Below are 25,981 nucleotides of genomic sequence, written 5' to 3'. Positions count from 1 at the left end.
TCAAATAATCTTAAAACACAGACAGTCAGAGCTGGAAGAAATCTAAGAAACCTACTCACTCATTTTTCTAATCATACCACAAATACTTGTTGAGCATCTACTAAGTCCTAGGGGTGAACTGCAGTGAATAGAACCAACACAGTCCTTAGGATCATGGAGCCAACATTCTGGTGGGGAGAGACAACAAATAAATACACAAGGAAGCAAACACATGAGCAAGAGGCATATCCGGGAAGGGAAGGCTTATGCAGAGAGTTACGGCAGGGTGAAGCGGCTGACAGTGACAAGGTGGCTACTTTATGAATGGGTGATCAGGGAGGGCCTCCCTAGGAGGTGACACTGGAGCTTGACAAGAACAAGCCAACTGTTACAGATTAAATTGCGTCCCCCTAAAATGTGTTGGAATCCTAACCCCTATACCTGTGGATGTAATCCTGTTTGGAAATAGGATTTTCTTTGTTGTGTTAATTAGATCATGTCCTAGTAGGATGGGTTCTAAATCTAATCACTTCTGAGTTACAAAAAGAGTAGATCAGACACAGAGACACACACACTATGGGGAAGAAGGCCCCATTTGGGAATCGTCTACAAGCCAAGGACCCAAGGAACACCCCGGACTACCAAGGAAGGAATCAACACAGCTGAAGCCAGTGATCAGTGCCTTGGACTTTTAGCCTCAGAACTGTGAGAAATACATTTCTGTTCTTGAAAGCCACCCCCTTGTGGTATGTTACTGCAGCACTAGGGAACTGAGACACCAACCAAGCAGGGGGAGAGTGCATTGCAAAGAGAGCGAAGAGCTGGTGCAGGCAAAGAACCAGACACATGCCAGGGGAAGCAAGGAGACCAGCATGCTCAGAGCCAGTGGCATAGGGGGTGAGGGGCTGAGGGGAGCGTGGGGGTCCCTAAGGAGGCTCCTGCCATAATCCAGGCAAGGGTGGCAGTGGCTGGGCCTTGGGTGGTGGAGTGGCCATGACAGTGACTCCAGCACCTGTCCCACCCCCTTTTACGGCTGAGAACATTGAGGTCAGAGAACAAAGGGGGTATTACTTATTGAGCAACTACTCTGCACCAGGAGCTTCTGTGCGGCATCACAAAGCCTCACAGTATCTTCCTCGGAGTCACTGTGCCTGCCTGACAGATGAGACCAGTGACAAGGGAAGTCATCTGCCCAAGAGTACAGAGCCTGAAGGGGGGAGAGAAAGGAGCCCAGGCCTGGTGGCCTCTTTGACCCTTCAAAGTCATCCCACATTGAGGTGACCCCTGTAGAGCCAGAACCTGGGCTCTGGCACCTAGGAGCCCACAACGTGGAACAAAGGCACTTCTTCCCCCTCTGTGCCTCAGTTTCCTAAACTGTAAAATGGGAATCATAATAGTACATGCCTCGAATGGGTGAGGATTGGATGAGCTAATTTGTGTAAGGTGCTTAGAACAGTACCCAATACCCCGTATGCACTTAATAACATAGACTTTTGTTTCTATTTGTATTGAGGTATACCTACAGCAGGGCAACTCGGAGAAACTTCGCCTCCTGCCTCCCAGTGTGGTGTCCATCCCTTGACTATACAAGGCCTGGCTCACTCACAGCAGGTAACGGTGCATCAATTAAGATGCATCAATTAACAAGTTGCTGGGTAGAAAGATGACAGGAGCTGCCATGGGCCAGGACAAGGGAGGCTCATACTGACCACCTGCTCAATCTCTGCTAGGGTGGGGGCTAGATGGAGGGGCGCAGATTCCTGTGGAATATCTCCAAGCTCCTTCCAGTGCCTGTCCCAGGCCAGGGCTCCCACCCCTCAGCCATTCCTCGCCCTTCCTTAGCACAGGGGCCCACTCTCAGCTGCCCAGCTCAAAGGTCAGTGGCCATCCACACCAAAATCAAACCCGTATGCATTAAGTCGATTCCAACTCATAGCGACCCCATGTGTTACGGAGTAGAAGTGCTCCATAGGGTTTTCTTGGCTATAATCTTCACGGAAGGCCTTCCATCCACGGCACCATTGGGTGGGTTCGAACTGCCAACCTTTAGATCAGCAGCCCATCACAAACTGCTTGTGCCACCCAGGGACCTGTGGCCACCCACACAGCCCTCCATTTTTCACAGCCACAGCACCCTGGGATGGGCTGGCAGGGCTTGGCAGCCCAGCTACAGGTGAGGAGCTGAGGGCAAGTACTTGCCCCAAGGCAGAGCAAGCCCAAGACAGGGCTAACAGATCTTGCCCCTCCCCTTCCCCTGCCCCACCTCTGTGCCCCTCAGCACAGGGCACAGGCAGCTTCACAACCTCCCACATAGACACACAAAGGGTTAAACCCCAGAACCCCCCTCCCTTCATCCTAATTCTGATCCTGCTCACTCTGCCCCTCCTGCCACCACCACCACCCCCAGCTCTTCTGGGACAATGGAGGCAGCAGATGGCCCAGTCCTGTTCCCATCACACCCTCAGGATCTGGGAACAACCCGAAAATCTGCTGCTCCTTCTAAAAGCAGAACTTCCACATGCGGGTGGGGAGGACAGCAGCCATGAAGCACCACTTCGTCTGTCCTCCGCCAGGCTGCCGGCCAGACCCAGACCGCCCCCACTCAGCTTGCATCCCACAAAACCAGCCTCAGGTCAGCCCAGAAGGAAAGGAGGCTCCGGAAGAGCCCAAACAGCCCTGCTCAGCACCTGGCTCACTGTGTGACCACAGCACATGGCCGTCCCTCTCTGGGCCTCAAGCTTCTTCCCAGAAAACCAGGGCTAAGGCTCTGGCGCTCAGTGGGTCCTTGTTTTGACAAGGCTTCTGGTCCAAAGGAGCCTGGGTGACGATTCTGACCTGCCTGGTCGGAGTCCCCCGACCCATGGCTCAGGATCTTTCCTCCCTCTTCCCCCACCCCAGAGTCCTACCGTGACCCTAACTCCCAACATGACTGGGCACGATGGGAAGAAAAGACTTCTTATCTCTGACCTTCCCCCACTTACGTGCCACCATGCCTGAAATTTCACCAGTCACTTTCATTCACTCACCCAATCTCTGTGGACCCCAGTACTCTCAGGACACCTGTGGTATTGAGTACCTACTTTGGCCATCAAATCACCGCTTTATCTATGCCTGAGGCTGAGTCCCTCAGCTCTGAGTCTCTACTCTGCCTCCCCTGATTCTCTGAGCCCCCAACCCAGGCCCTGAGGTCAGAGAAAAGGAAGAACAACTTCCAGCACACCAACACCTAATGGCGCGCACACACACTAACGTGTGTACCTCATGCACACATGTGTGACACTTGGGCACAAGAGCATACATATGCTGCACACATGTCCTTATGCACATACATGTGTAAAAGGGTACACGCCACCCACACATCCATGTACACCCTCACACACCCTGACATGCCGTAACACACACACACACACACACACACACAAATCACAGCCACCATTCACTGAGCCCTTCCTTTCTCCTCCCCAGACTCTGTGCTGTGTCCTGTATCATTTCATCTACATATCAACCCGGGAGGTAAATATCCTTTTTCTCGTCTGTAAAATGGGAAAACAGACCAGAGAGATCAAGTGGCCTGTCCAGGGTCATAGAGCCAGAGAGGGTAGAGCAGGGCGGTCTAACTGCGGAGCCTGCATCAACACCAACAGTGTCTCATATACTCTTCCGTAAAAGAGCCACCACGACAGATAGATCAAAGACCCTGCCCCAGTCAAGAGCACTTTGGCTGCCTATAACAGAAAACCTGACCAAGAGAGGCTTAAACAAATAAAAGTTTAATTTTCTTACAGAATCAGAAGCTAGAGGGGGCAGCTGTGGATGCTTATCTTGGCCTTTCCTTCATGGTGGCAAAGTGACTGTCTCAGATCCAGCCATTGTATCCACATTCACATCAATAAGATGGGGTATGGGACTGCAAAACCTTTCCCAGAAGCCTCTCTTGACTTTGCTTAGTTCATACTGGCCATAGCTGGGTCACATGGTAGCCCTTAACAGCAAGGGAAGCTAGGACAGTGAGCAAAACAATCATCATGATTGGCTGGGAACCATTATGGTCCATCATCTGGGCCTGGGCATGTTGAGGCTTCAGACAAAACTGGGTTCTGTTAGCCAGGGATGGGGGCCGTGAGCAGGGCGTAGGAACAACAGTACCTGCTGCAGATCCTGGACTTTACGTTTATTCCACCCAGGGTCCCTCAGTGGTTGGAGATTTGGCCAGGGCCGCCAGGGCTAGGCGGCCCAAGGTTTGAACCCCAAGGTAATGCCTGAGAAAACAGAGCCTGGGCTGGTGCCAGGCCCCACCTAGGGGCTCTCATCATTCTCTGAGGGTTAAGGACCCCTGAGTTTCATACCAGCTCAAATACCCTCCTCAGCTTTGTCTAGTTCAGCTGTCCAAGGCCGGTGGAAGGCCAGTCCCTGGGGTTTCTCTGGCCCTCACCTGGACCACCCTGTCCCTGGGCCACCCGACCCACTTCCCAGGGGCCTGGGATGCCTCTAACACCAGCCACCATCCAGATCCGGGGCCTGCCCACCACCTGGAGGCTTCCTGTGACAGCCAACACAGAGCACTTTCCAGGGGCCCCCAGGGCTGCCTTCAGAGGCAGAAGGACAACCAGAGGCCTCAGCCCAACCTTTGCCCAACAGGTCAGCGTCATCGGGCCACCAGCTGTGGACACCAGGGCGTATCTGGGAAGAGGAGACAATGGAGGGAACGAAACCTGTGAAGAGACCAGAAATGAACAAGATGGTCACCCCATTCCTACCTGCACCCCCAGGGTTCCTAGAGGGGAGCACGTCACAGAGATGGTGCAGAGCAGGGTTTCTCCGCCTCAGCACTACTGACATTCTGGGCTGAACAGTCACTCGTTGTGAGGGATGTCCTTTGCATTGTAGGATCCATCTTTGGCAGCTACCCACTAGATACTAGTAGTCTTCTCCTGTCCCCCCACCCCCACCCCGCACTGTGACAATCAAGTCTCCAGACATTGCCAAATGTTACCCAGGGTGGGGGGTGGGGGGTGGGGGGCAAAATCAGCCCCAGTTGAGAACGCTGGTTTAGAGAAACTTCCAGGCCAGAGAAGCCATGAAGAGAACTCAGCTGAGGCCAGACTGCCTGACAACACGTATCAAAGCCACCAGCTGACTCCAGTCCAATTAGGCAGGAACTTATGGATCCTAGAATCTTCAGGCTTGGTGGGAATTTAACATTAATTCTTAAACCTCTTGGCGGTACAGCCATAGCTTGCATACCTCCACTGACAGGGCGCTCACCCCATTAGAAGGCAGCTCCTTTTATTGTGGAATTTTGAAAATTTTTTTCCTTATATTGAACCAAACTCTGACTCCTTATAATGTCCAAATTGGTCAATTCATCCCTGGCCCCTGGGACCCTGAAAAGAGTTGTGAGCCCTCTACCCCAGGACAGAAAACTCTACAGGGCTTCAGAAGAGGGTCCTGGTCCCCCCCTCCCCGCCCCAGGGGTTACACACTTCAGAATAAATCCAAAGTCCTGACAAATCCTATAAGGTGTTGGGGAGGTTGCCTGCCACCTCCCCAACCCAGCGCGATGTCATTCCCGTCACACTGGCTTCCCTTACTTCTTTGAGCGCCTTGCTGCCTTTACACAGGCTGTGCTCTGCTGGAGCTGTCAACCCTCCCCTCTTCTGGTTAACTCCTTCAGGTCTCATCCTACATGTCCTCTCAGTACATGTCCTCTCAGAGAGACCTCCCTTCAGCAGCCTCCATCCCCAGTCTGTTCTTACACTTTCCCCAATGGCCTGCGCTTCCCCTTCCTGGCACATGTCTATACCAGTACCTATATCACCCATATCTATGTATACTTTGCTACTCTCCCCCCACCCCCTCCTTAACGACAGTGTCTCAAGTCCCTCGTCCCCCTGCACCTTCTCTGGACAAGTCACTGTCTCTCAGATGGGCCCAAGCTCATTCCCTCGCCTCCCCCACCTTCGCCTCCCTGCCTCTAATGGCAGGATCAGGGCTCCTGGCCTCACTCCCAGGCCCTCACTGACAGGGGCAGGAATGGGAGTACAGGGATGGTGGGACAATCAGGTCACCCAGAGACGGAAGAGTGCCATGGAAGGAGGAGCTCCCCGTGGCTGGAGGCATGCAAGCTGAAGGCAGCGCGTGGCTCAGCAGAGATGCTGGGAGGGGATCGAGCATCTGTTTCGGAGTTGAACTGTTGAGCTCAGAAATCATGTTCCCCCTCCAGTCCTCCACACTCCACCACCCCACCCCACAAGAAGCACAAGCCGCAGCTGGCCAGCAGCAGGGTGAGGAGGAGAGGACACTGGGGGTCACAGGTTGTGCTCTAAGACTTCTCTATACTAGCTAGGGGCTGAGTTGAGCAGCCCCCAGTCTCCCTGTGGCCTGATTTGGGCCAGAATTGGAAGGTGCTGGGTAACTTTTAGCCCCCATTCCAACCCCTACCCACCAAGAACTGTCGATGAATACCAAAAACCAAAGAGCCTAAAAAACATAAAATAAAAATTGCCAGCAGTGCCTGAAGTCCCACCACTAGAGCATCAATGAAGACCTTTCAGCCTTCTGGCAGCTCCTGAAGAATCCCAGAGGATCAGGGCTGGGAGAGCCCTTCAGATCCAGGACACCCAGCCTCCTTGTGTTCAAATGGGGAAACTGAGGCCCACAGAGGTCAAGACACTTGCCCACGGTCACACAGCAAGCCAGCGGCAGAGAGGAACTGAGATCCACTCTCAGTACCCCCAGCTCTGTGCTCCCTCCCCCCAGCTTACCCATCTTTGGATGCCCCAATCAGCCCCCACTCCTCCTATCCCATAGATTCAGCCCCCAGACCCACCTGGAGGGGTCCTCCTCAGGAGAGAAGGGACCCGGCAGCTTAATGACATTGAGTTTCCCCTCAAAGACACCATAGCTGAGGGTGACCTGAACAGACAGAAAGCGAGAAGAGGGTCAGTGTTGCCGGGCTGTCCCACCAGGATCTCCACTGCCCACTAGGGGGCAGCATTTGGCACAGGAAGAGAAGGCACAGAAGACATTTTGAAAGGCACAGAAAACGGCCCTCTTCTCCAGCCTGCTTCTGTGCCTGAAATTCTACCACTAGCAAGAGGGGCTTCACTAAAAGCCCACCCATTGGTGCTGTACTGCTTGTGGAGCACTTTCATGCCCATAATCCCATTCGCTTCCCCAGCAGTTCAGGTTACCTGGGAGGCTGGGACAACACCCTCATCCTAAACCAAAACAGCCAAACTCGCCGTCGAGTCCATTCCAACCCATAGCGACCCCATAGGACAGGGTAGAACTGCCCCCATAGGGTTTCTAAGGAGCGACTGGTAGATTCGAACTGCTGACCTTTTGATTAGCATCCAAGTTCTTAACTACTGTGCCACCAGGGCTCCACCCTCATTCTACAGATTAGGAAACTGAGGCTCAGAGAAGTCACCTTCCCAGTAAGTTATGCACATGGACTAGAACTGAGGTTTTCTGCTACTCACGGAGGGCCTTGGCAAAGCCCTCTCCACCCCAAGCCCCAGGTTCCTCTGCTCTACAATGAAGGTGGGATGATGACCTCAAGTAGAGCGAAGCAATTAAAGACTGGGGGCTTAGAGGCCACCCAGCCAGGGTTCAAATCCTCTTCTGCCCTGTATTAGCTGTGTGCCACGGTTAGCTCAGCTCCCTGGGCCTCAGTTTTCTCATCTGTAAAATGGGGATAAAGTTAGTAGCAACTTCATGAGGGCGTTGGAAGTCAGGCTCCCACAAGGTGCCTAGCATGACGGGTGTCAGAAACCCTGTTAGGATGTCCTGATTTTGGCTTCCCAGCATCTGCTTCATTCCTGGCTCAAGCCTCTCTCTCAGGTTCTGTGGTCCTAATGGGACCGACCTGCACCCCAGTTCCAGGCCTGGCCAATCAACACTGATTCCAGTCTGTAGAGGGCAGGTCATGTGGCCCAAGCTGGGCCATCAGACCAATGAGTACCAACCCTGGGATCTGGGGAAGGAAGATGCTCTTCCCACAGTTAGGGTGAAAATCTGGGGCTGCCACCTTGCCAATACCAGGGGTGACCTGCCTGGGGACGAGGTCATCATAGAGGAGAATTCACAAAGAGGAGACAGAGTCCCAGGATGCCAACTGAGCAACTAGACCCAGCCGACCTAGGAAGCCAAGCCCTCAGCTGCTCAGTTATTTGAACAGATACACTTCCTTTTTCGTTAAGCGGTCTATATTGAGTTTCTATCACTTGCAACCGAAAGGGTTCTGACTCAAACAGTTTGGCAGAAGACCTCAGGGGCCTCCCAGTCAGGCCCATCTATGGGGCTGGAACCCATGAGTTCAAGGGCAGCATCTGCAAGGCAGGCCCAGGTTTACCCACAAGCACCTGCCAGGTGGTGGGATGGGGCCCCATTCCTCCCCCACCTAACATTATGTCTGAGAGTCTCCATTCACGACAGTTTCCCAAGTAACACCGGGGTTCAAATGAAAAACAGGGAGCAGTGGACAGGTAAGCTTTAACGAAGGAGACCCTACCCATGGGAAATGCCAGACAGGGCTGCCCTGGGCCCTTAGGGGGCTGGGCTGGCCAAGAGGGATGTTGGGGGGGGGGTGGAAAGGTGGAGGAGGGACACAAGGTGGGGGAACAGGATAGTGGGAGCTTGAAGACAGGTTTCATCTGTCTGTGTAGGTCCTTCCAGCTGGCATTTGGGAACCAGATCATAGAATTTTCGCATCATAAATGCTGGAGCCCTTGTGGGTTAGAGGAGTGTCACCCTGGGCCTGTTTCCCCAGCCACAGGGGATGGCCCAGGCCTCACAGTCTAGGCTTCCAGGTTGATTTCAAACACTAGGAAGGAGGGTCAGGAGAGATCCCATGTTCCTTTGGGGGCACCTGGCCTTACAGCCCTTGCCCCATCTCTGCCTACCCCGAGGCCAGCTCACCTGCTCTGGGAGCTGGGCCACTCCGAGCAGCTGCAGGGTCTCCAGGTGGGAGTGGAAGAGGGGGCTAGGTTGTAGGCGGCCGCCCAGCTTGCACTCGACAATATAGCCCACAGTGCAGTCATCGGGCAGCCGGATGAGGGCGGATGTGTCCACAAAGCGGGGGCCACTGTGGGAGAGAGGATGCTGCGGTCACTGGTCCAGGCCCTCGACACCCGGAGTCCTCCCCACTCCCAGAAGGCCCTCCCCAGGGACAGCCAGGAGAGCAGAAGGCTGGTTCCAGCATCTGCCTCCCACGTACCGTGTGACCTCAGAAGCCTCAGTTTCACCATCTGTGAAATGGCCCTGCCCTCACAGTGTTGTGTGGATTAAGTGGAAGAATGGCAAGGTGAAGCCCCTTATAAATGAATTCTTTCCTTCTCTCCCTTTCTTTTCACTCATTCATTCATTCATAGTTGAGCATCTACTGGGGTGCCAGATACTGTACTAGGGCTGAGAATACAGAGAAGGGATGAGAAATGTCTTAGTTACCCAGGGCTGCTATAACAGAAAAACCACACGTGGATGGCTTTAACAAAGAGAAATTTATTCTCTCACAATTTAGGAGGCTAGAAGTCCGAATTTAGGGTACCAGCTCCAGGGGAAGGCTTTCTCTCTGTCAGCTCTGGGGGAAGGTCCTTGTCATCAATCTTTCCCTGGTCCCAGAGTTTCTCAGCGCAGGGACTCAGGGTCCAAAGGACACACACCACTTCTGGCCCTTCTTGCTTGGTGGTAATGAGGTCCCTCTCCTCTCTGCTCAATTCTCTCTTTTATACCTCAAAAGAGACTGACTCAAAACACAACCTAATACTGTAGATTGAGTCCTGCCTCATTAATATAATTGGCTCTAACCCTGCTTCATTAACATCATAGAGGTTAGGATTTACAACACATAGGATAATCACAACAGATCACAAAATTGTAGACAACAACACAATACTGGGAATCACGGCCTAGGCAAGTTGATACACATTTTGGAGGGACACAATTCAATCCATAACAAGAAAGAAATGCAACCTGCCCTCAACAGCAGATCCCATTCCAGGGAGAGACAGATACATGAGCAACTATGTCAGAGCGAGACTGGTGTAAGTCAGAGGGAAGCACTCAGCCTGTGGGATACAGGGAGGATGAGGCAGGCTTCCTGGAGGAAATGGAGTCTTACAGGATGAGCTGGAGTTGGCCAGGTGTCAGAGGGAGGGAGGCCCAGGGTTCTAGGCAAGGACATCACTGGGCTGTACATACCTCATCATGCCCCTGGAGTCAGGGCCGCCTGGTATGGTTGGGCAGGCTGCCGCCTGCACAAGATGCCTGGCTGAGGGGGTGAGTGGAAGCAGAATCCCAGCCCCGACTCTACTCCGCAGGCTGGGTGCTCTCAGGTTGTACCTGCCCAGTTGTTGCTGGGTGCTGTCAAGTCAATTCTGACTCCTATTGAACTATAGGACAGAGTGGAACTGTCCCATATGGTTTCGCAGGCTGTGATCTTTACAGGAGCAGAACACCAGGTCCGTTCTCCTGCGGGGCTGCTGGGTGGGTTCGAACCGCCGACCTTTCAGTTAGCAGCTGAGCGCTCAACTACTGTGCTAACAGGGCCCCTTCACCCACCCAGAGGGGGCTCCCTTTTCTAATTCACACAAAGGTAACGTAGAGTGGGCAGGAGCCCGGATGGGGGCACCCCAGGCACAGGAATGACCCCTGGTCATGTGCACACGCGTGCTGTGGACATACCCTAGGAAAATATGCCCACTCCGGCCCCGAGTACGAACCTTCCCTGGAGATCCCTTCTCATTCAGGGCTGGGCGAGGCAGGATGGTGAGTGAAGCACGAAGATCTTGGAGCCAAACCCAGAGCTTGAGTGACCTTGGATCAGTCACTTGCTTCACCTCCCAGTGCCTCAGTTTCCTCAGCTATACACAGTAAGCTAATACCACCTTCCTCCCTGGGTCCCACGAAACTCTAGGAGAACACAAGGCCTGGCTCAGAGTCCACCCTTAAAACAGGATAGTGACCACTGATACTGTTGTTAATAACAATAACAACCTGCCCAGGCAGAGGCCAGCCCTTTGCCACTTCCTCTCAGAACACCAGTACCCCCCAGTATTCCCTACTGATGGTTCCCACTTCCCCTAGGAGTCCCTCATCTGAGGCCCTCAAAGAACAGAAGTTCAGTGCTCTCCCAGCTCAAATGCCACCTCTTCCAGGAAGCCTTCCAGCGCTCCCCACCAGGAGGCCCTTCTCCCTCCCCTGAGTGCCCCACATGTGGTCTGACCTCCCCTCCTGTGCACTGCAGGTCAGAAGAGAGGTGTAAACAGGTCCTAATGCTTGCCTGCCACCTACCTAGGCGCCAGCCCAGACATTTTCTCATTGAACCCTTACATCAACCTCTGCTGTCCTAGTGACAGGTCCATTTTACAGATGAGGGGACTGAGGCTCTGGAGATTACGTGACTCGCCTGTGTGTGACAGGGGGTCTTAGGCGGCAAGCCACCTGAAGCAGGGGTGGCAGGAGGCCTGCTCACCACTAACCCCCAGGTCTGGCTCTGCAACAGAACCAGTGAGGGGCAGTTTCTTCTGAGCTTGCTCCTGGCCACGCACTCACACACACACAGCAGCAGCAGCTGCCCCTGCCCCACCCTCCCACCCTCCCACCCATGGGTCTCTGCTTACCTGGCCCACGGGGCCATCTTCAAAGCCAGTTTGCGGTTGATGCAGAAGCCAGCGCCCCCAGTGGCAAACCAGAACTGTACCAGCCTCTGGGGGAGAGGAGGATCAAGGTGCAGGGAGAGCCTAGGGGTGCGGGTGGACTGAGGTGACAGCCAGGCTGCCCCTCACCCCCACCAGCCTGGCTCAAAAGCTCTTAATTTCATATCTCACTAGATTCTCACTACAGCCTGGCATCATTATGCCCATTTTATAGATAAGAAAACCAAGGCCCACAGTCACATAGCTAATTAAGAGTACAGGGACATCAATAAGACCCAAATCTTTCTGGATTCTGGTTAAAGGAGACAGGTGTCATTTTTGTCCACCCAGCACGCCTTCCCTCCTTTCCCTGGGAGAGGTCTCTACCTCACTCGCTGCAGTTCCGAAGGGCCTGCCAAACACAGTGCCCACCCCCCTGAGGCCACAGGGGTGGTCAGGTGCCCCAAGAGTGGCTAATCGTAAAGCTCCACCCCCTATTCCAGTGATTGGTTCAGCGATGGGCACTTGACTTGCACTGGCCAACCAGAGCCCTTTCCTGAGATCTATATGCCAACTCTGGAGAAGAAGCTCTAGTCCTGACACCACCTACATCAGCCCCCACCACCCCTAATCCCTGGGACTAAGAAAGCTCTTCCGCAAAAGGAGGGGATGAGGCTTCTCAGGGAATAAAGAGAGAGAGGGGCAGGCCTCTGAGTCCATGAAGCCAACTCAATCACATGAACCTATAGCATCTCTTTCGGGTCCGCCCAGCATCACCACACCCCAAGACTTCTTCCCCTCCCTCCCATTCTGTGAGGACCCATGAATTCACCCATGAATCTCTCTAAGGCTTTTGGGAAATGTTTTACCCTTTTCAGGTGCACCATCTCTCGGTCTAACAAGTTTCCTACAGTTATCTTCTCCCAAGTATACAGTTGGTACTTAACCAAAGCATGTTGCATTGGGCTGAGTTATCCCCCACGATGCAACCGTGAGAGAAGCAGGGCATTAGGAACCCTTCCTCCACCACTGCTACATAGCTGTGTAACCTTGAGGAAGTCACTTCCCCTCTCTGAGCCTCAGAGCTAGTAGTACAAACCTCGGCTCTGGTTCTGAAATCTGATGGTTCCCCTGCCTGGAGGTGTCCCCCTCCTACAGACCTCTATTAGCTGACTTCTGGAAACTCTGCCCTTTTAGAGAAAGGACAGGACTCAGCAAGGCAGAATTAGGGGGTCCCTTGAGGACCTAACACAAAGAAGGTGCCCAATAAATGCTTGTTTAATGAGTGATTTCAGCTCCCAGGTAGTTGTAGTAATAGCAATGACAGTAGGGATATAAACGCCTAATCCTGAGCAGTGATGGTGCCATGCCCTATGCTAAGGGCTGGGCCTGCCTTCTCTCATTTTCCGTCTCCATGCCAGACAGGTTCCTGCACATTGGTACTGTGATCCACCAGTCCTCTTGAGCCCCACTTTGCAGAAAAGGCGACCGAGGCTCAGAGAGTCCACCCCAGGGGACCCCAGAGTCTGAACCAGCCCAGACATGCTAGGGTTCTGCCACACTCCAAGGAACAGTGTCCTGGGATCCCACTGGGGGCGTATGTGCCAAGAAGGCATTGGGGCACGTTGTGGGGACAGGCCTGAGTGTGCTCAGCAGGGCGCTGAGCCAGCAAAGGAAAGTCTGCTCAGAAATGCACAGTGGGCGGAGGCAGATACTGATGGCTAACACTTACTAGTGTCATGGCGCCACCTCCTGTTCCAAGCACCTGAGAGATTACCTCATTTAATTCTTTCCTTGATGCTCACAACCACCCTGTGCAGTGGGGACTGTTAGCAGCCTTGTTTAACATATGAGGAAACTGAGGCCCAAGGAGGTTAGGTGACTTCGCTCATGGGCAGGAAGCCAGGAGGTGGCAGGGCCAGGTGTGAACCCAGAGAATGAACCCAGGGACTCCGGCTCCAGAGTGGTGTTCCCAACGTCTAAGGCAAACTGCTCAAGCAGAGGTGAAGGTCAAGGGCGAGGGGGTGTGGGAGACTGGGGGACCCCTGCTCACTGGAATTAGCTCACACACATTCCTGCCTCCACACCCAGGGCAGTGTCCCAGGGCCCAGGAGAACACTACTTAGGGCTCAAAAGCTGATTCGCTTCTGAAAACTAAGGCTTTGTGTTTTCAGCTCCTGGTTTCCCCATTGGAGCAGATGGTGGCCTGGGCAGGGAGGGGGAGCTCCACAGAGGGCCCTAGCCTCGGGGCACAGCCTCTGGAGCGGAAATCCTCTGATCTGCCTTTTCCATGGGGCCAACGAAGCCTAGGAGCCTGGGCCACCCAAGGCCTGCAGCCTGGTAGATCCTGGGGGCAGAGGAAACCAGGTATATTTGGGGCATAAACCAAAAAAAAAAAAACCATCGCCCTCTATTCAATTCTGACTCATAGTCACCCTATTTGGGGCATGCTTGTTGTTTATCTGAAAGTCAAATTTAACTGGGTGTCCTGGCATTTTGTTTGTTTTCTAAATCTGGTAACTCTAATTAGTGTCCGTCCAAGTCTGGAGCTGGAGTTGGTGGGGAGTGAGCGGGGGGCCGTGGTGCCAGCTGTTAACTCTTTTGTTGGAGATGTCTGGAGGTGGGGACCCAGGGGAGGGGCATACCAGAGACTCAGGGCAGTGGGGACCTACCATGTGACCCCAAAGGACTCCAGCATTTTAACAACCAGTACAGCCACAGCGGTTAAGGGCTCCACTGCAATGGGTTTGTGTACAGCCACATGATGAAACCAGGTGTCGAGGGGCCCTGCCGTGGGGTCAGGACGCCCCAGCTCAGCCTCATGCTTGCTGTGTAACTAAGGCACACTCCTACTCCCCGGTGACTGAGGCCCTCCCATGCACCAGCTTGTGCCTTACCTGCGTGATCGCAATCTCCCCATTTCACAGAGGAGGAGAATGAGGCTCAAAGAGGCAAAGCCACCGGCCCAAAGACACAGGTTTGAAAGGGATGGGGCCTGATCTGAAGCCCAGAACCCAGCTCTCTCCATTCCCGCCCCACCCCTGGGATTGGCCTCACCCAGACCCAGCAGTCATTGGGCAAAGGAAGAAGGGAGAGACTGACCGTGCGGTTGCGGGGCTGAGGCTCTGAGGCATGGATAGGCCGGTTCAAGCTGGGTCTGCCCACGTAGACGTTGTGGGCTGGTGAGAAGGTGGCCAGCAGCTGCAGCAGCGCCCGTGGGTTCACGTAGTTGTCATCATCCACATGGCAGAACCACCTGAAGAAATGGAAGAGGGGACGATGAGCCTAGGAGCGTTCCTGGGGTCGAAGGGCCCCCACACCGGGTCCCCCGTCCTCAGGGTGGAGGTGGGGAGAGGAGAGGGAGGGAGAGTGTGACATCGAAGGCACCAAGCAACATCTCATGTAAGCTCGTTAAGAAGGTGTGCTCACATAACAGGTGAGGACCAAGACTCAGAGAGCTTAAGACATTAGCCCAAGGCCACACAGCCAATGAGTGGCCGGATTTGAAGCCAGATGGACTGACCAGCCCACTGAGCACTGCCTGCCAGGTGGGTGGGTGGATGGGGAGAGTCAGCCCCCAGGAGTCAGCCCCTACATAATTACACTCACTGGGCCTAGACCACTTCACTTTTTGACAAGACACCCCACTCAGAAGCTGGCCTGAGGCAAAGGCAACTCCTGTCCCCAGAGACCCAAGAGCACTCACCTCAGCCCACTGGCCAAGAAGGCATCGAATTCAGCAGCCATCTTGCAGGACAGGGCTGGGTGGCTGTGTTCTGCGGAGCAGTTGGTAACCACAAGATGGGGTCCTGGAGAAGTGAGTAGGGGTCAGGGGTCCCTGCCAGGCTCCTCCCCAGTGCCCTGCACACCATGAGAATGCACAGCAGGACTTGGCCTCGAAGAACCTGGAGCAGCCCACCCACTCCCGTTTTACAGGTGGGGAAAGTGAGGCCCAGGGAAGGCTGCCATTGTTAGGACCACAGAGTTAATCAACAGTAGACTGGGCCTTGTCCAGCACAGCCCCTCCCCACACCCACACTCTGTTTCCAGGGAAGAAACCTGCTCCCCTCCTTAGCAAAGAGGAATCCCCACATGCCAAAGGTATAGTCCTGTTCCCAGGAATTCCCAGGCCAGGGCACAGGCACCCCACCCAGGCTAGGCAATTAGTTACCCAGTCTTTCCTGGATGCTTTCATCTGGGCTGTCGGTGAAGACAAACGTCTGGGGAGGAAACCGAGGCGTCAGGACTCAGGTCTGCCAAGGGCAGCCCCAGAGCCAACCACACCCCCCACGGCCAAGTCCCTGAAGAACTGCCTGTCCAGGTGGACACCCAGCAGACTGCCATCCTCCTCACTGATGCGCGCACATCCCTCTCATGGTCACACACTCCTTTAGGATCATGTAATCTCCTCCGCTACCCCCTCCCACGGAGCACACACACATCCCAGCTTTTATAGCCACACATCATCACAGTCTACACTTCCCATTCATCTCACACACACCCATCCCCTCCACGGACCTGCACCACAGGGTCCAGCTGTGTTCACACATCCTTGGCAGAGCCACACCCTCTTCTGTCCCTCCCTCACAACACACACTCACCCACACACTCTGTTTCTGGCAGTTCCCTGTCGATATACTGCTGCAGCTGTTTTTGAATGATCTTCAGCAAAATTTTACTTGCATGTCATATTAATGATATAGTTCAATAATTTCCGCGTTCAGTTGGATCACCTTTTTTTGGAATAGGCATAAATATGGATTTCTTCTAGTCGGTTGCGAAACCCCATCAGTTTCGCAACCGTCCACGATCACATATACACGCACATTGTTGCTGTTGTTGTGTGCGGTAGAGTTGATTCTGGCTCATAGCAACCCTATAGGATAGAGTAGAACCGCCTCATACGGTTTCCAGGAAGACAAATTTTACTCAGGTAGGCATGTAGGATTCCATAATAGAAGATAAAATACAATGCGTATTTCCCACTGTTGAAATTGCTTGACGCATATTCCTAACTTTAATGATCACCAACTGCACAACAGAACACTCATTTCCATCCCTAAAGGGACTCAAAAACCCTCAGAGTGCAGCAATCATTCAAGAAAGACTTGATTCATTATCATGATCACATATGGAAGTAGACATTGTTCCTGAAATTTCAGGAGGTGCATATGCTCAGGAACCGATGGCACTGAAGGAAGATGTCCACGCTGCCCTGAAAGCATTGGCAAAAAACAAGGCTCCAGGAATTGACAGAATACCAGTTGAGCTGTTTCAACAAATGGAAGCAGCTTTGGAAGTACTCGCTTGTCTATGCCAAGAAATTTGGAAGACAGCTATCTGGCCAACCGACTAGAAGAAATCCATATTTATGCCTATTCCAAAAAAGGTGATCCAACTGAAAGCGGAAATTATTGAACAATATCATTAATATGACATGCAAGTAAAATTTTGCTGAAGATCATTCAAAAACAGCTGCAGCAGTATATCGACAGGGAACTGCCAGAAATTCAAGCTGGATTCAGAAGAGGACGTGGAACCATGGATATCACTGCTGATGTCAGATGGATTCTGGCTGAAAGCAGAGAACACCAGAAGAATATTCACCTGTGTTTTATTGACTGTGCAAAGGCATTCGACTGTGTGGATCATAACAAACTATGGATAACATTGCAAAGAATGGGAATTACAGAACACTTAATTGTACTCATGAGGAACCTGTACATAGAGCAAGAGGCAGTCGTTTGAAGAGAACAAGGGGTTACCGCGTGGTTTAAAGTCAGGAAAGGTACATGTCAGGGCTGTATTCTTTCACCATACCTACTCAATCTGCATGCTGAGCAAATAATTCTAGAAGATGGACTATATGAAGAAGAACAGGGCATCAGGATTGGAGGAAGGCTCATTAACAACCTGCATTATGCAGATGACACAAGCTTGCTTGCTGAAAGTGAAGAGGACTTGAAACACTTGCTGATGAAGATCAAAGACCACAGCCTTCAGTATGGATTACACCTCAACATAAAGATAACAAAAATCCTCGCAACTGGACCAATGAGCAACGGAGAAAAGACTGGAGTTGTCAAGGATTTCATTTTACTTGGATCCACAATCAACACCCATGGAAGCATCAGTCAAGAAATCAAAAGACGCATTGCTTTGGGCAAATCTGTTGCAAAAGACCTTTTTAAAGTGTTAAAAAGCAAAGACGTCACCCTGAAGACTAAAGCAAACCTGACCTAAGCCATGGTGTTTTCAATCGCCTTGTAAGCATTCAAAAGCTTGACAATGGATAAGGAAGACCAAAGAATTGATGCCTTTCAATTATGGTGCTGGCGAAGAATATCAAACAAACCATAGACTGCCAAAAGAACGAACAAATCTGTCTTGGAATAAGTACAACCAGGATGCTCCTTAGAAGCAAGGATGGCAAGACTTTGTCTCACATGCTTTCAACATGTTGTCAGAGGGATCAGTCCCTGGAGAAGGACATCATGTTTGGTAGAGAATCAGTGAAAAACTGGAAGACCCTCAACTAGATGGATTGACACAGTGGCTGCAACAATGGGCTCAAGCATAACAGCAGTTGTGAGGACGGCACAGGACCAGGCAGTGTTTCATTCTGTTGTACATAGGGTCACTATGAGTCAGAACTAACTCGACGGCACCTAACAACAACAGATACTGTTCGGCAGCTAAACTGTGATGAAATCATTGAAGAATATATAAGAGCAGAAGAACAAAAAGAAATGTGTCTAATTATAACATGTTAGAGATGAAAGATCTAAAAATAAAACAGAGTAATTTGTTGTAATATTTGTTTCCTGATCTTTGACTTTTCTTTTATGCCATCTCTTTTTTTTGTTCATTTATAATTATAGCAGTTATTGCAAAACAAGCATCAAAACTGACGTATGAGCCGTTTAGAGCAAAACTGGTGAGAGTCAATTTTTTGCTGTGGGAGATCAACAGAATTTTACATTGATTGTTGAAACAGCTAAGTTCACTGACTCATTTTCTTTGTTGTAGACTATGTGGAATAATCTTTTTGCAGAAAATGTGGCATACAGTAAAAATCTTGGCACCCCGCATCCACTAAAAATTTTATAATCCAGTTTATCTCATTCCTCTAAAGTGGCATATACCACTTTCAAATTCAGTCAATAATACTATAGTTCCATTTAAAAAGAAGTTACATCACAGATAGCTAAGACATACACACACACACATGCACGTGTATATATCTAAGTCACATTAAAAAAAACCAAACCCATTGCCTTCAAGTCAATTCTGACTCATAGCGACCCTATAGGACAGAGTAGAACTGCCCCATAGAGTTTCCAAGGAGAGCCTGGTGGATTTGAACTGCCGACCTTTTGGTTAGCAGCCACAGCACTTAACCACTACGCCACCAGGTCACATATCCCATTCAAATGTGTGAGTAAGCAGAGGAGGGGGCACTACAGATTATCAATGTTTAGGGCCCTCACATGCCTTAATCCAGCCCTGATTAGTATAAAAAAAAAAAAATTATTAAGGATTCTGTATGGTCTATTATGTGGGGAGGTCCACAGCGGTGACGGGCGAGGGGAGAGGGATAGGAGGGGTAGCACCAGGAGTTACCGCACTGGGTGACACCAACCCCAGCCACACCACTGCTGGCAGATTAGAGGCACGTAGGAGGGGGGTGATCTGTCACAGCAGCCCCAGGAAGCTCATAGAGCAGTCATGTAAGACTTACGACACTTGAAACAGCCTTAGGTTGGTCACACACAAGTGTTTTTAAATTCAAGTTATATATTTATGTTATTGAGGATTAGAGAAATCACACTAATGACATAGTGCTTCTCCTTGAAATTAAGCAAGTAAGTTGCTTTAAAGAAAAATAATAATAGTAACTATGTTGTTGTTGTTGTTAGGTGCCGTCAAGTTGGCTTTGACTCAGTGATCCTATGCACAACAGAACGAAACACTGCCCGGTCCTGTGCCATCCTCACAATCATTGTTATGCTTAAGCCCATTGTTGCAGACACTGTGTCAATCCACCTAGTTGAGGGTCTTCCTCTTTTCCGCTGACCCTGTACTCTGCCAAGCTTGATGTCCTTCTCCAGAGACTATGGAATGAGTCTTATGTGTCAGGCTTGGTGGTTAAGTGCTTTTTACATGTTCTAGATTTTTTCATCCTCCTTGTACAGCTGAGAAAACAGAGACCCAGAGAGGCAAAGTGACTTGCCTAAGGTCACACAGCTAGTCAGTGGCAGAGCTGGGGTTCAAACCCAGGCCATTCAGCACCAAAGCCCCTGCTCTAACCTGGATCAGCCTGTTGTTAAGTGACAGTAACATAGGACAAGAGGTGTATAGAAACAGCAAAAATCATGTCATCTCAGTAGTGTAGAAATGATCACCATTTGGGTAACTCTTACCCCTCAGAGATGAGGGCCTGATGGTTGAGAGGGAGCAGGGGAGAGAGACGGAGAAGAAAAACATAAAGACAGAGACGTGCCGGGCCCAAGACTGTACGACACCCATTCTAGCATGCACAGAGCCTCTTGGTGCCCACACAGATCCTCTCATCCCTGAGCACATCAAGTGCTGCCCCTGGCCCTAAGACAAGACAGTTTTGAACCCCATCCAAGTGAAGACCAATGGGAAGCCTTTCCAACTGTTTAAAGCTCCTCGGCTCCCCCATCTCCCGCTCAGGTCACACCTATGGACTACCCCTGTCCTCCCTCCAAGCTCAGAGCCTCCAGCTGCAGTGCCCCTCTGTGCTCATCCACAAACCCCTCCCTTCTTTCCAGGAATCAGCCCTTTGGATCAGAACAGCCCCGTCTGAAGCTTCAGTTTATCCACCTATAAAATAGGGAGGGCGGGGGTCAAGGTGGCTGTGGGAGTAAATGAGAGAGTGTGTGAAAAAACAAGGAAGAGTTGGGTAGTGAAGCGCTCAGTTCCTTGTATCAGGGGAGACTGAGGCATAGGAGGCCAGAGCCAGGGCTGGACATAGGGAAAGATGAAAGGCAAGCAGGCCTGTCTCCCCAAAATGCCTGGCCAGCTTATGTAAAACTAAACACCTCAAGAGATTTGGTTTCTTGGTTCAGAGGTTTAGGTTCATGGTCTCATGGGATATCCCAGTTAGTTGGCCTAATATCATTTTTAGCTCTTCTGTTCTGCTTCCTAGTTCATTGCGTAATGGCTAGGGTCTTAAAAGCTTGCAAGCAGCCATTCAAGGTACAGCAAGTGGTCTCTATGCACCTGGAACAAAAGTGGGAGAAGGAGAACAAGGAATAAGACGAAAGGGAATGTGCAGCTGATTGCCTGTATGAAAATTGCCTCCTTCGCCATGAGACCAGAAGAACTGAATGGTGCCCGGCTACCATCACTGAACATTTTGATCAAAGAACCTATAGAAGAATCTTGATCAAAAGGGGCTTGGGGGGAGGAAATACGGAATAGAATTTCAAATTCTCATGGAATCCAGGCTTTCTGGAGCCATTGAGGCTGGGAAAGCCCTAGAAACTATTGCCCTGAGAAACTCTCCAAACCTTAAACCAAAAATAAGTCTTTACACCAAACAATAGTCAAGCTTAATTAGTAAAGAATGTTTGCCTTGAGAATCGCGCTCTTTTAAAGAACTATGAAAGTAGGATTAGATCGACAACAGCAACTCAAAAGGTTGGACCGGAAGCTTGGAAGCAGTGAGTTTGTTAGTGGGGAGGAACAATTAGGAAAAGGAGGGTGAGAAGGGTTGTGCAACTTGAAAAATACAATCAATGTAACTGAATTATACGTGTAGAAATTGTTGAATTGGTGTATGTTCTCAGCAACAATAAAAAAAGGAAAGAGAAAAAATGGCCCTGGGCTTTCTTCTAAGCCACTATTCCCTCTTGCGAGGTTATTGCAAAACCTTGCCTTATGCCCTCAGGTCTGCTTTCCCGTCAGGATCAGTCATACAACACCCACACCAGCCATCAACCCGCTAACTTTGGAATAAAGTTATCGCTACTGCCATCCTACTACCCACCACCCTACTGTCTTTGGGATAAAATCCAGCCTCCTAAGTGTGGCCAGTGAGAGCCATCATGGTAGTAGCACCTGCTGCCTGCTCAGCCTCATTTTATCATTTCCTGCCCCACCCCTGGCTGGGGCTTCTCTTAGCTGGAAGGTCTTTCAGTTCCCCAAACATGCCACACACTCCTCCCAACCCTGGGGGTGGGGTGGGGAGCCTTTGCACATGCTGCACCTTCTTCCTAGAACACTACCTCCCCATCTCAGCTCAGGCATCACTTCCTCCAGGAAGCCTTCCCTAATACTCTTTGGGCTGCCTTAGGGGCCCCTCCCATATGCTCCCCAGTTTCCTGTTCCTCTTACGAACAGAAACTACTCAGGTATGGAAATTTATTTCTTGGTCTCTCCACCAACTGGTGACATCCTGGAGGGCACAGACCTGGTCTGATTCGCCTCCTGTCCTGGCACCCCTCTGGTAGGCCTGGCTGTGTCCACCTTCTGAGTCCCTCTCCCCTCGGGTCTGTCTCCCACTGTCGGCTTTAGCTAACACTGGGGTCCCTGGATTTCTATGGGGGAAAATATTGGGCCCCGCCTCCTCTGGTGATGCCATCCCGTCTCCCAGCTTCAAGCACCACCAATAAGCCAGGGCCTCCCACACTGACGCCTCCAGCCCCAGCCTCACCCCTGAGCTCCAGGCTCAAGTCCCACTGTGCAGGCATTCGCTCTGGCCTCCCCTCCCCGGTCTTCCCCATCTCGGCAGGTGGCAGCTCCAACATCCCGAATCTTGAAGTCACCCGCCCATGGCACCTCCCTTTCTCTCACCTCAAACCACTTCATCAGCAAATTCTGTTGCCCCAACCTTCAGATTATTCAGGGTGCCCCCTCTTCTCACCACCCCACGGTCCAACCCACCATTGTCACCTCCCCCCACCACAAGTCTGTTTTCAACACAGCCCCTGAAGGATCCTGTAAAACTTAAGTCAGACCTTTCTTGCCCGATTCCCTGGCGAACTTTTGCCACCAAACCGTGGAGCCCTCTTAAGTGCAGGGTACAGGCCACGTGGGCCAGGGAACCCTTGCCAATGAAGAACTGAGTAGATGGAATAAATAAGTGGGAAGTCGTGTGAGGGGAGGTGGGTGTAGAGACGGAGGGCAAGGAGGCACTTGAGGCTGGTGATTTCCATCCCTGGGAACCCTGAGGTGGGTGCGTGCGGCATGGAGCCCAGAGCTGCGTTTGTTTTGCTTAAGGAGGGGCCCTGAAAATGGTTAAACCCTCAGAGGCAGCGGGAAAACAAAGGGGCAGGCAGCCCGCTGGGGGCAGGGGAGGGGGTAGCCTGAGACCATCTGCTACGGAGAAGGAGAGCTATGGGGCTGCCGCCTACCCCCCTCGAGCAGAAAACACGCCTCCCAGCCCACCCCCTCCTCTGGAGACAAAAGCCACACACGAGCCCAAGACTGCTGCCACAAAGACCCACCTGCCACTGCTGCCCTTAACCAGCCTGTGAGGGCGCCAGTGTGGGAGTTAACCAGCTCAGGCCCGCTCCCGATGGCAGAGCTGAGAGAGGCCCAAGACCCTCGAGTACTGTGTGTAGATGGAGAAACTGAGGGCCTTGACCAAAGTCCCAGAGAGAGACAAACCAAAGGGAGCCCAGATGGGATGGCGAGCACGGGTGTCGCTGTCCCCCCCATCTCTTCTTCCATCTGCGAATCCTCTCTTCTTTCAAATATGCCTTAAAGAACAGGGTTTCTAGACTCTGCCCCTTGTCCTGGATCCAATGACTGGATTCATCTCCTCCTTCTGCTCAATCTTGCCAAGCCTCAGTTTCCTCACCTGTAAAATGGGATTAGCATTACCTACCACTTGGGGTTGTCGGGGAGATTAAATAGAGTGTTGTGTCAGATGTGCAGCCTCCTAGTAGGAGCCCAGGTGGCACAATCGTTAAGCACTCAACTGTTAACCGAAAGGTCGGCAGTTCTAACCTACCAGCGGCTCCAAGGGAGAAAGTCCTGTCGTTCTGCTCCCCGTAAAGATTACAGTCTAGAAAACCCTATGGGGCAGTTCTACCCTGTCATATAGGGTTGCTATAAGTCAGAATCGACTCAACAGCACCCAACAACAACAGATCCTGAGCAGCTGGCAGGTACCCCCCTGGCTGACTGTTTGGCATCTGGATGGCACAGGGGGTGGGGGACTGGGATGGAGTCCTAACCAAGGCCCTACACCCCACTTCACACACCCTGCCAGATGGGCAGGGGGAGATGGGACAGAGGGAGCCTTGATCAGGTGGGTCTGAGCAGGGGCTGGGGGAGGGGCACAGAAAGGGCTCGGAGTTTGCCTCTCCCCGGCAGGCCTAGTCCTGCCAGCCCAGCTGCCCAGGCTGCGGGCCCAAGGGCCCTCCCCTGTAGCCCAGGCACCCGGGCAGCTCTGGGCTCCCAAGCCCTAGCAGAGAGGGAAGAGACCCAGCAGGTGGGGGCCTGGTCCCACTCAGGCCTCCTGGGGTACTCTGGAGAGTGTGTCCTCCTCTCTGGCCTCAGTTTCCTCATCTGGGGCCAGGGCTAGACCAGACAGGAAAGGGCCTTGGACCACATGAGGCCACGCTCCCGGGTACACACAGGCTCAGAGGCATAAACAGGAAGGTCTGTGGGAAGGGCCAGGCTCTGCAGCTTCCGCGGGCGGAACCAGAACCTCCCTGGCTTGAGAAGCTCTGTGGGGCCCCAGGAAAGAGCCAGGGGTGTCTGGGGCCCCTGCTGGGAAAGGATTAATCTAGGGTGCTAGGGGGTGCCAGGGGGCCTGACCAATTCCGGGCACCACCTCCCTCTCTCTGTAGTCTCTCAGAAGCCCCCAGCTCCCCCGGATGGCTCAGTCACTTTCTCCCACTGAGCCAGCTGCCCAAGTGGGGGACAGTGTGTGTGTGTGTGTGTGTGTGTGTGTGTAAATCCACCCCTCCCCCTCCCCCAGAGATGGCCCCCAATGCCCCCAGATTGCTGACTTTGCTTAAGGAAGGTAGTGGGTGTGGGGACGGGAAGGGTAGAGGAGACTCTGCTGTGAAAGCTGCCTCCCCTGAAAGGCATAAGCCACACGCTTCTTGTCATAGCACACCTAACACTGACACTTTGGCTCCATGCACATGAGCACACACACTTATATACACACTCACATACACACACAGGCTCACACTCACACTCATACACACACACATACTCGCACATGCTCACACTCACACACACTCACAATCTCACACATACTCACACATATACTCACACACACACAATCCACGTGCCAGGCCTCCAGCCCCCCACCCTGTGCCCACCACTGCCTCAGTTACCACTAGCACAGCACACACGCCCTCCTCTCCTCCCTCAGCAACAGCCCCACAGGAAGTGAGCACAGGAGGGGAGATGTCAGCTCCTCTGGCACAGCCTGGGCAGCAGAGGTGTGGGGGCAGGGCTGCCAGCATGCCTGAAAGGACTGGGGGCTCCCCCTCCAGCTCGGGGTCGGACTCCTCGGCAGCCTCGGCCCAGCGGCACGGCATCCACTGCTGTCCCCGGTGCCAGGCTGGGCCAGGCTGGGCAGGAGTGGGAATAGAGGGTACCCCCAGGAGTAACCCAAGGGCCCAGGGCGGGGGCCCAGTCTGGCCCCTGAAAGAGTCGGAGCCCTGGCCTGAGGAGCTGCTGGCCATGGCACAGAGGCTGGGGATGGGGGAGGAGTGGGAAGGTGAGCCCAGATGGGGCAGGTAGCCAAGGTCGCCAAGGACCCCAGCCCAGGGGAAAGGCCTCCATGAGCCCCTCAGGCCAAGGGTCACTCCCAGGGCTCCAGTCCCCTACTCGTCACCTGCTCCCTGGTCCTGGAGACCCACGTGTCGAGCAGCAGCTCCAGGCGCGAGTGGTGGAAGGCCTGGGTAGTCTTGATGGCGATGAAGATGTCCCGCATCTGCAGCTCAGGGGGTCCAGGTCTCAGTGGGCGAGGCTCAGGGGTCACCTGCACCCCCTGGGGGGACAGGCTCGGGTGGTACCGCAGGGACAGGAGCCCCATGCATAGGAGGGTCAGAAGGGCTCCAGCCAGGCCCTGGAGGAGCCGGCGCTGCATCAGCCCCAAAATTCCAGACGGGCAGGAAGGGGGGCTGCTCAGGCGGGGGCCCTGGCAGAGGCCAAAGTCTGGCCGGCATCAGAGGCAGGCCGGGAAGGGCGACCAGGGGGCTGGTGCTCTGAACCCTGAGGCTGAGCCATGCAGCCGGCCAGCCACCAGCCTCCACCTGCTCCCTTGGCCTCCGCTGCCGGCTCTGGGGCTGCCTGGCCCCGCCCCTGCCCCAGAGCAGCCCGAGGGGCGGGGCCGTCCCAGGGAGCCCCAGAGGTGACTCAAA

The 25,981-nt window shown here is 52.8% G+C and overlaps 1 protein-coding gene across 3 annotated transcripts; it reads right to left on the bottom strand.

Annotated features, from left to right (window-relative positions):
- Window positions 1-2,437: 2,437 nt before the first annotated feature.
- On the bottom strand, window positions 2,438-25,910 carry MFNG (MFNG O-fucosylpeptide 3-beta-N-acetylglucosaminyltransferase). 3 transcript variants are annotated; one of them, XM_064283581.1, is made up of 8 exons: window positions 23,096-23,362; window positions 15,790-15,838; window positions 15,325-15,427; window positions 14,721-14,874; window positions 11,604-11,689; window positions 8,902-9,067; window positions 6,809-6,894; window positions 2,438-4,659 (listed from the first exon to the last, which is right to left on the bottom strand). In XM_064283581.1, exons 3-8 carry the CDS (start codon window positions 15,363-15,365, stop codon window positions 4,353-4,355), a joined length of 840 nt encoding a protein of 279 aa, XP_064139651.1. In that variant the 5' UTR covers window positions 15,366-15,427; window positions 15,790-15,838; window positions 23,096-23,362; the 3' UTR covers window positions 2,438-4,352. The 3 variants fall into 3 exon arrangements, with proteins under 3 accessions (XP_064139651.1, XP_064139650.1, XP_003419826.1); XM_064283580.1 differs by lacking the exon at window positions 23,096-23,362 and adding an exon at window positions 25,453-25,910 and having other exon boundaries at window positions 2,925-4,659; XM_003419778.4 differs by lacking the exon at window positions 23,096-23,362 and adding an exon at window positions 25,453-25,910 and having other exon boundaries at window positions 4,506-4,691.
- Window positions 25,911-25,981: the final 71 nt, after the last annotated feature.

This window comes from Loxodonta africana, chromosome 4, assembly GCF_030014295.1.
Source record: "Loxodonta africana isolate mLoxAfr1 chromosome 4, mLoxAfr1.hap2, whole genome shotgun sequence".
NCBI classification, from domain to species: domain Eukaryota; kingdom Metazoa; phylum Chordata; class Mammalia; order Proboscidea; family Elephantidae; genus Loxodonta; species Loxodonta africana.
This window is presented reverse-complemented; position numbering and strand designations above follow the sequence as displayed.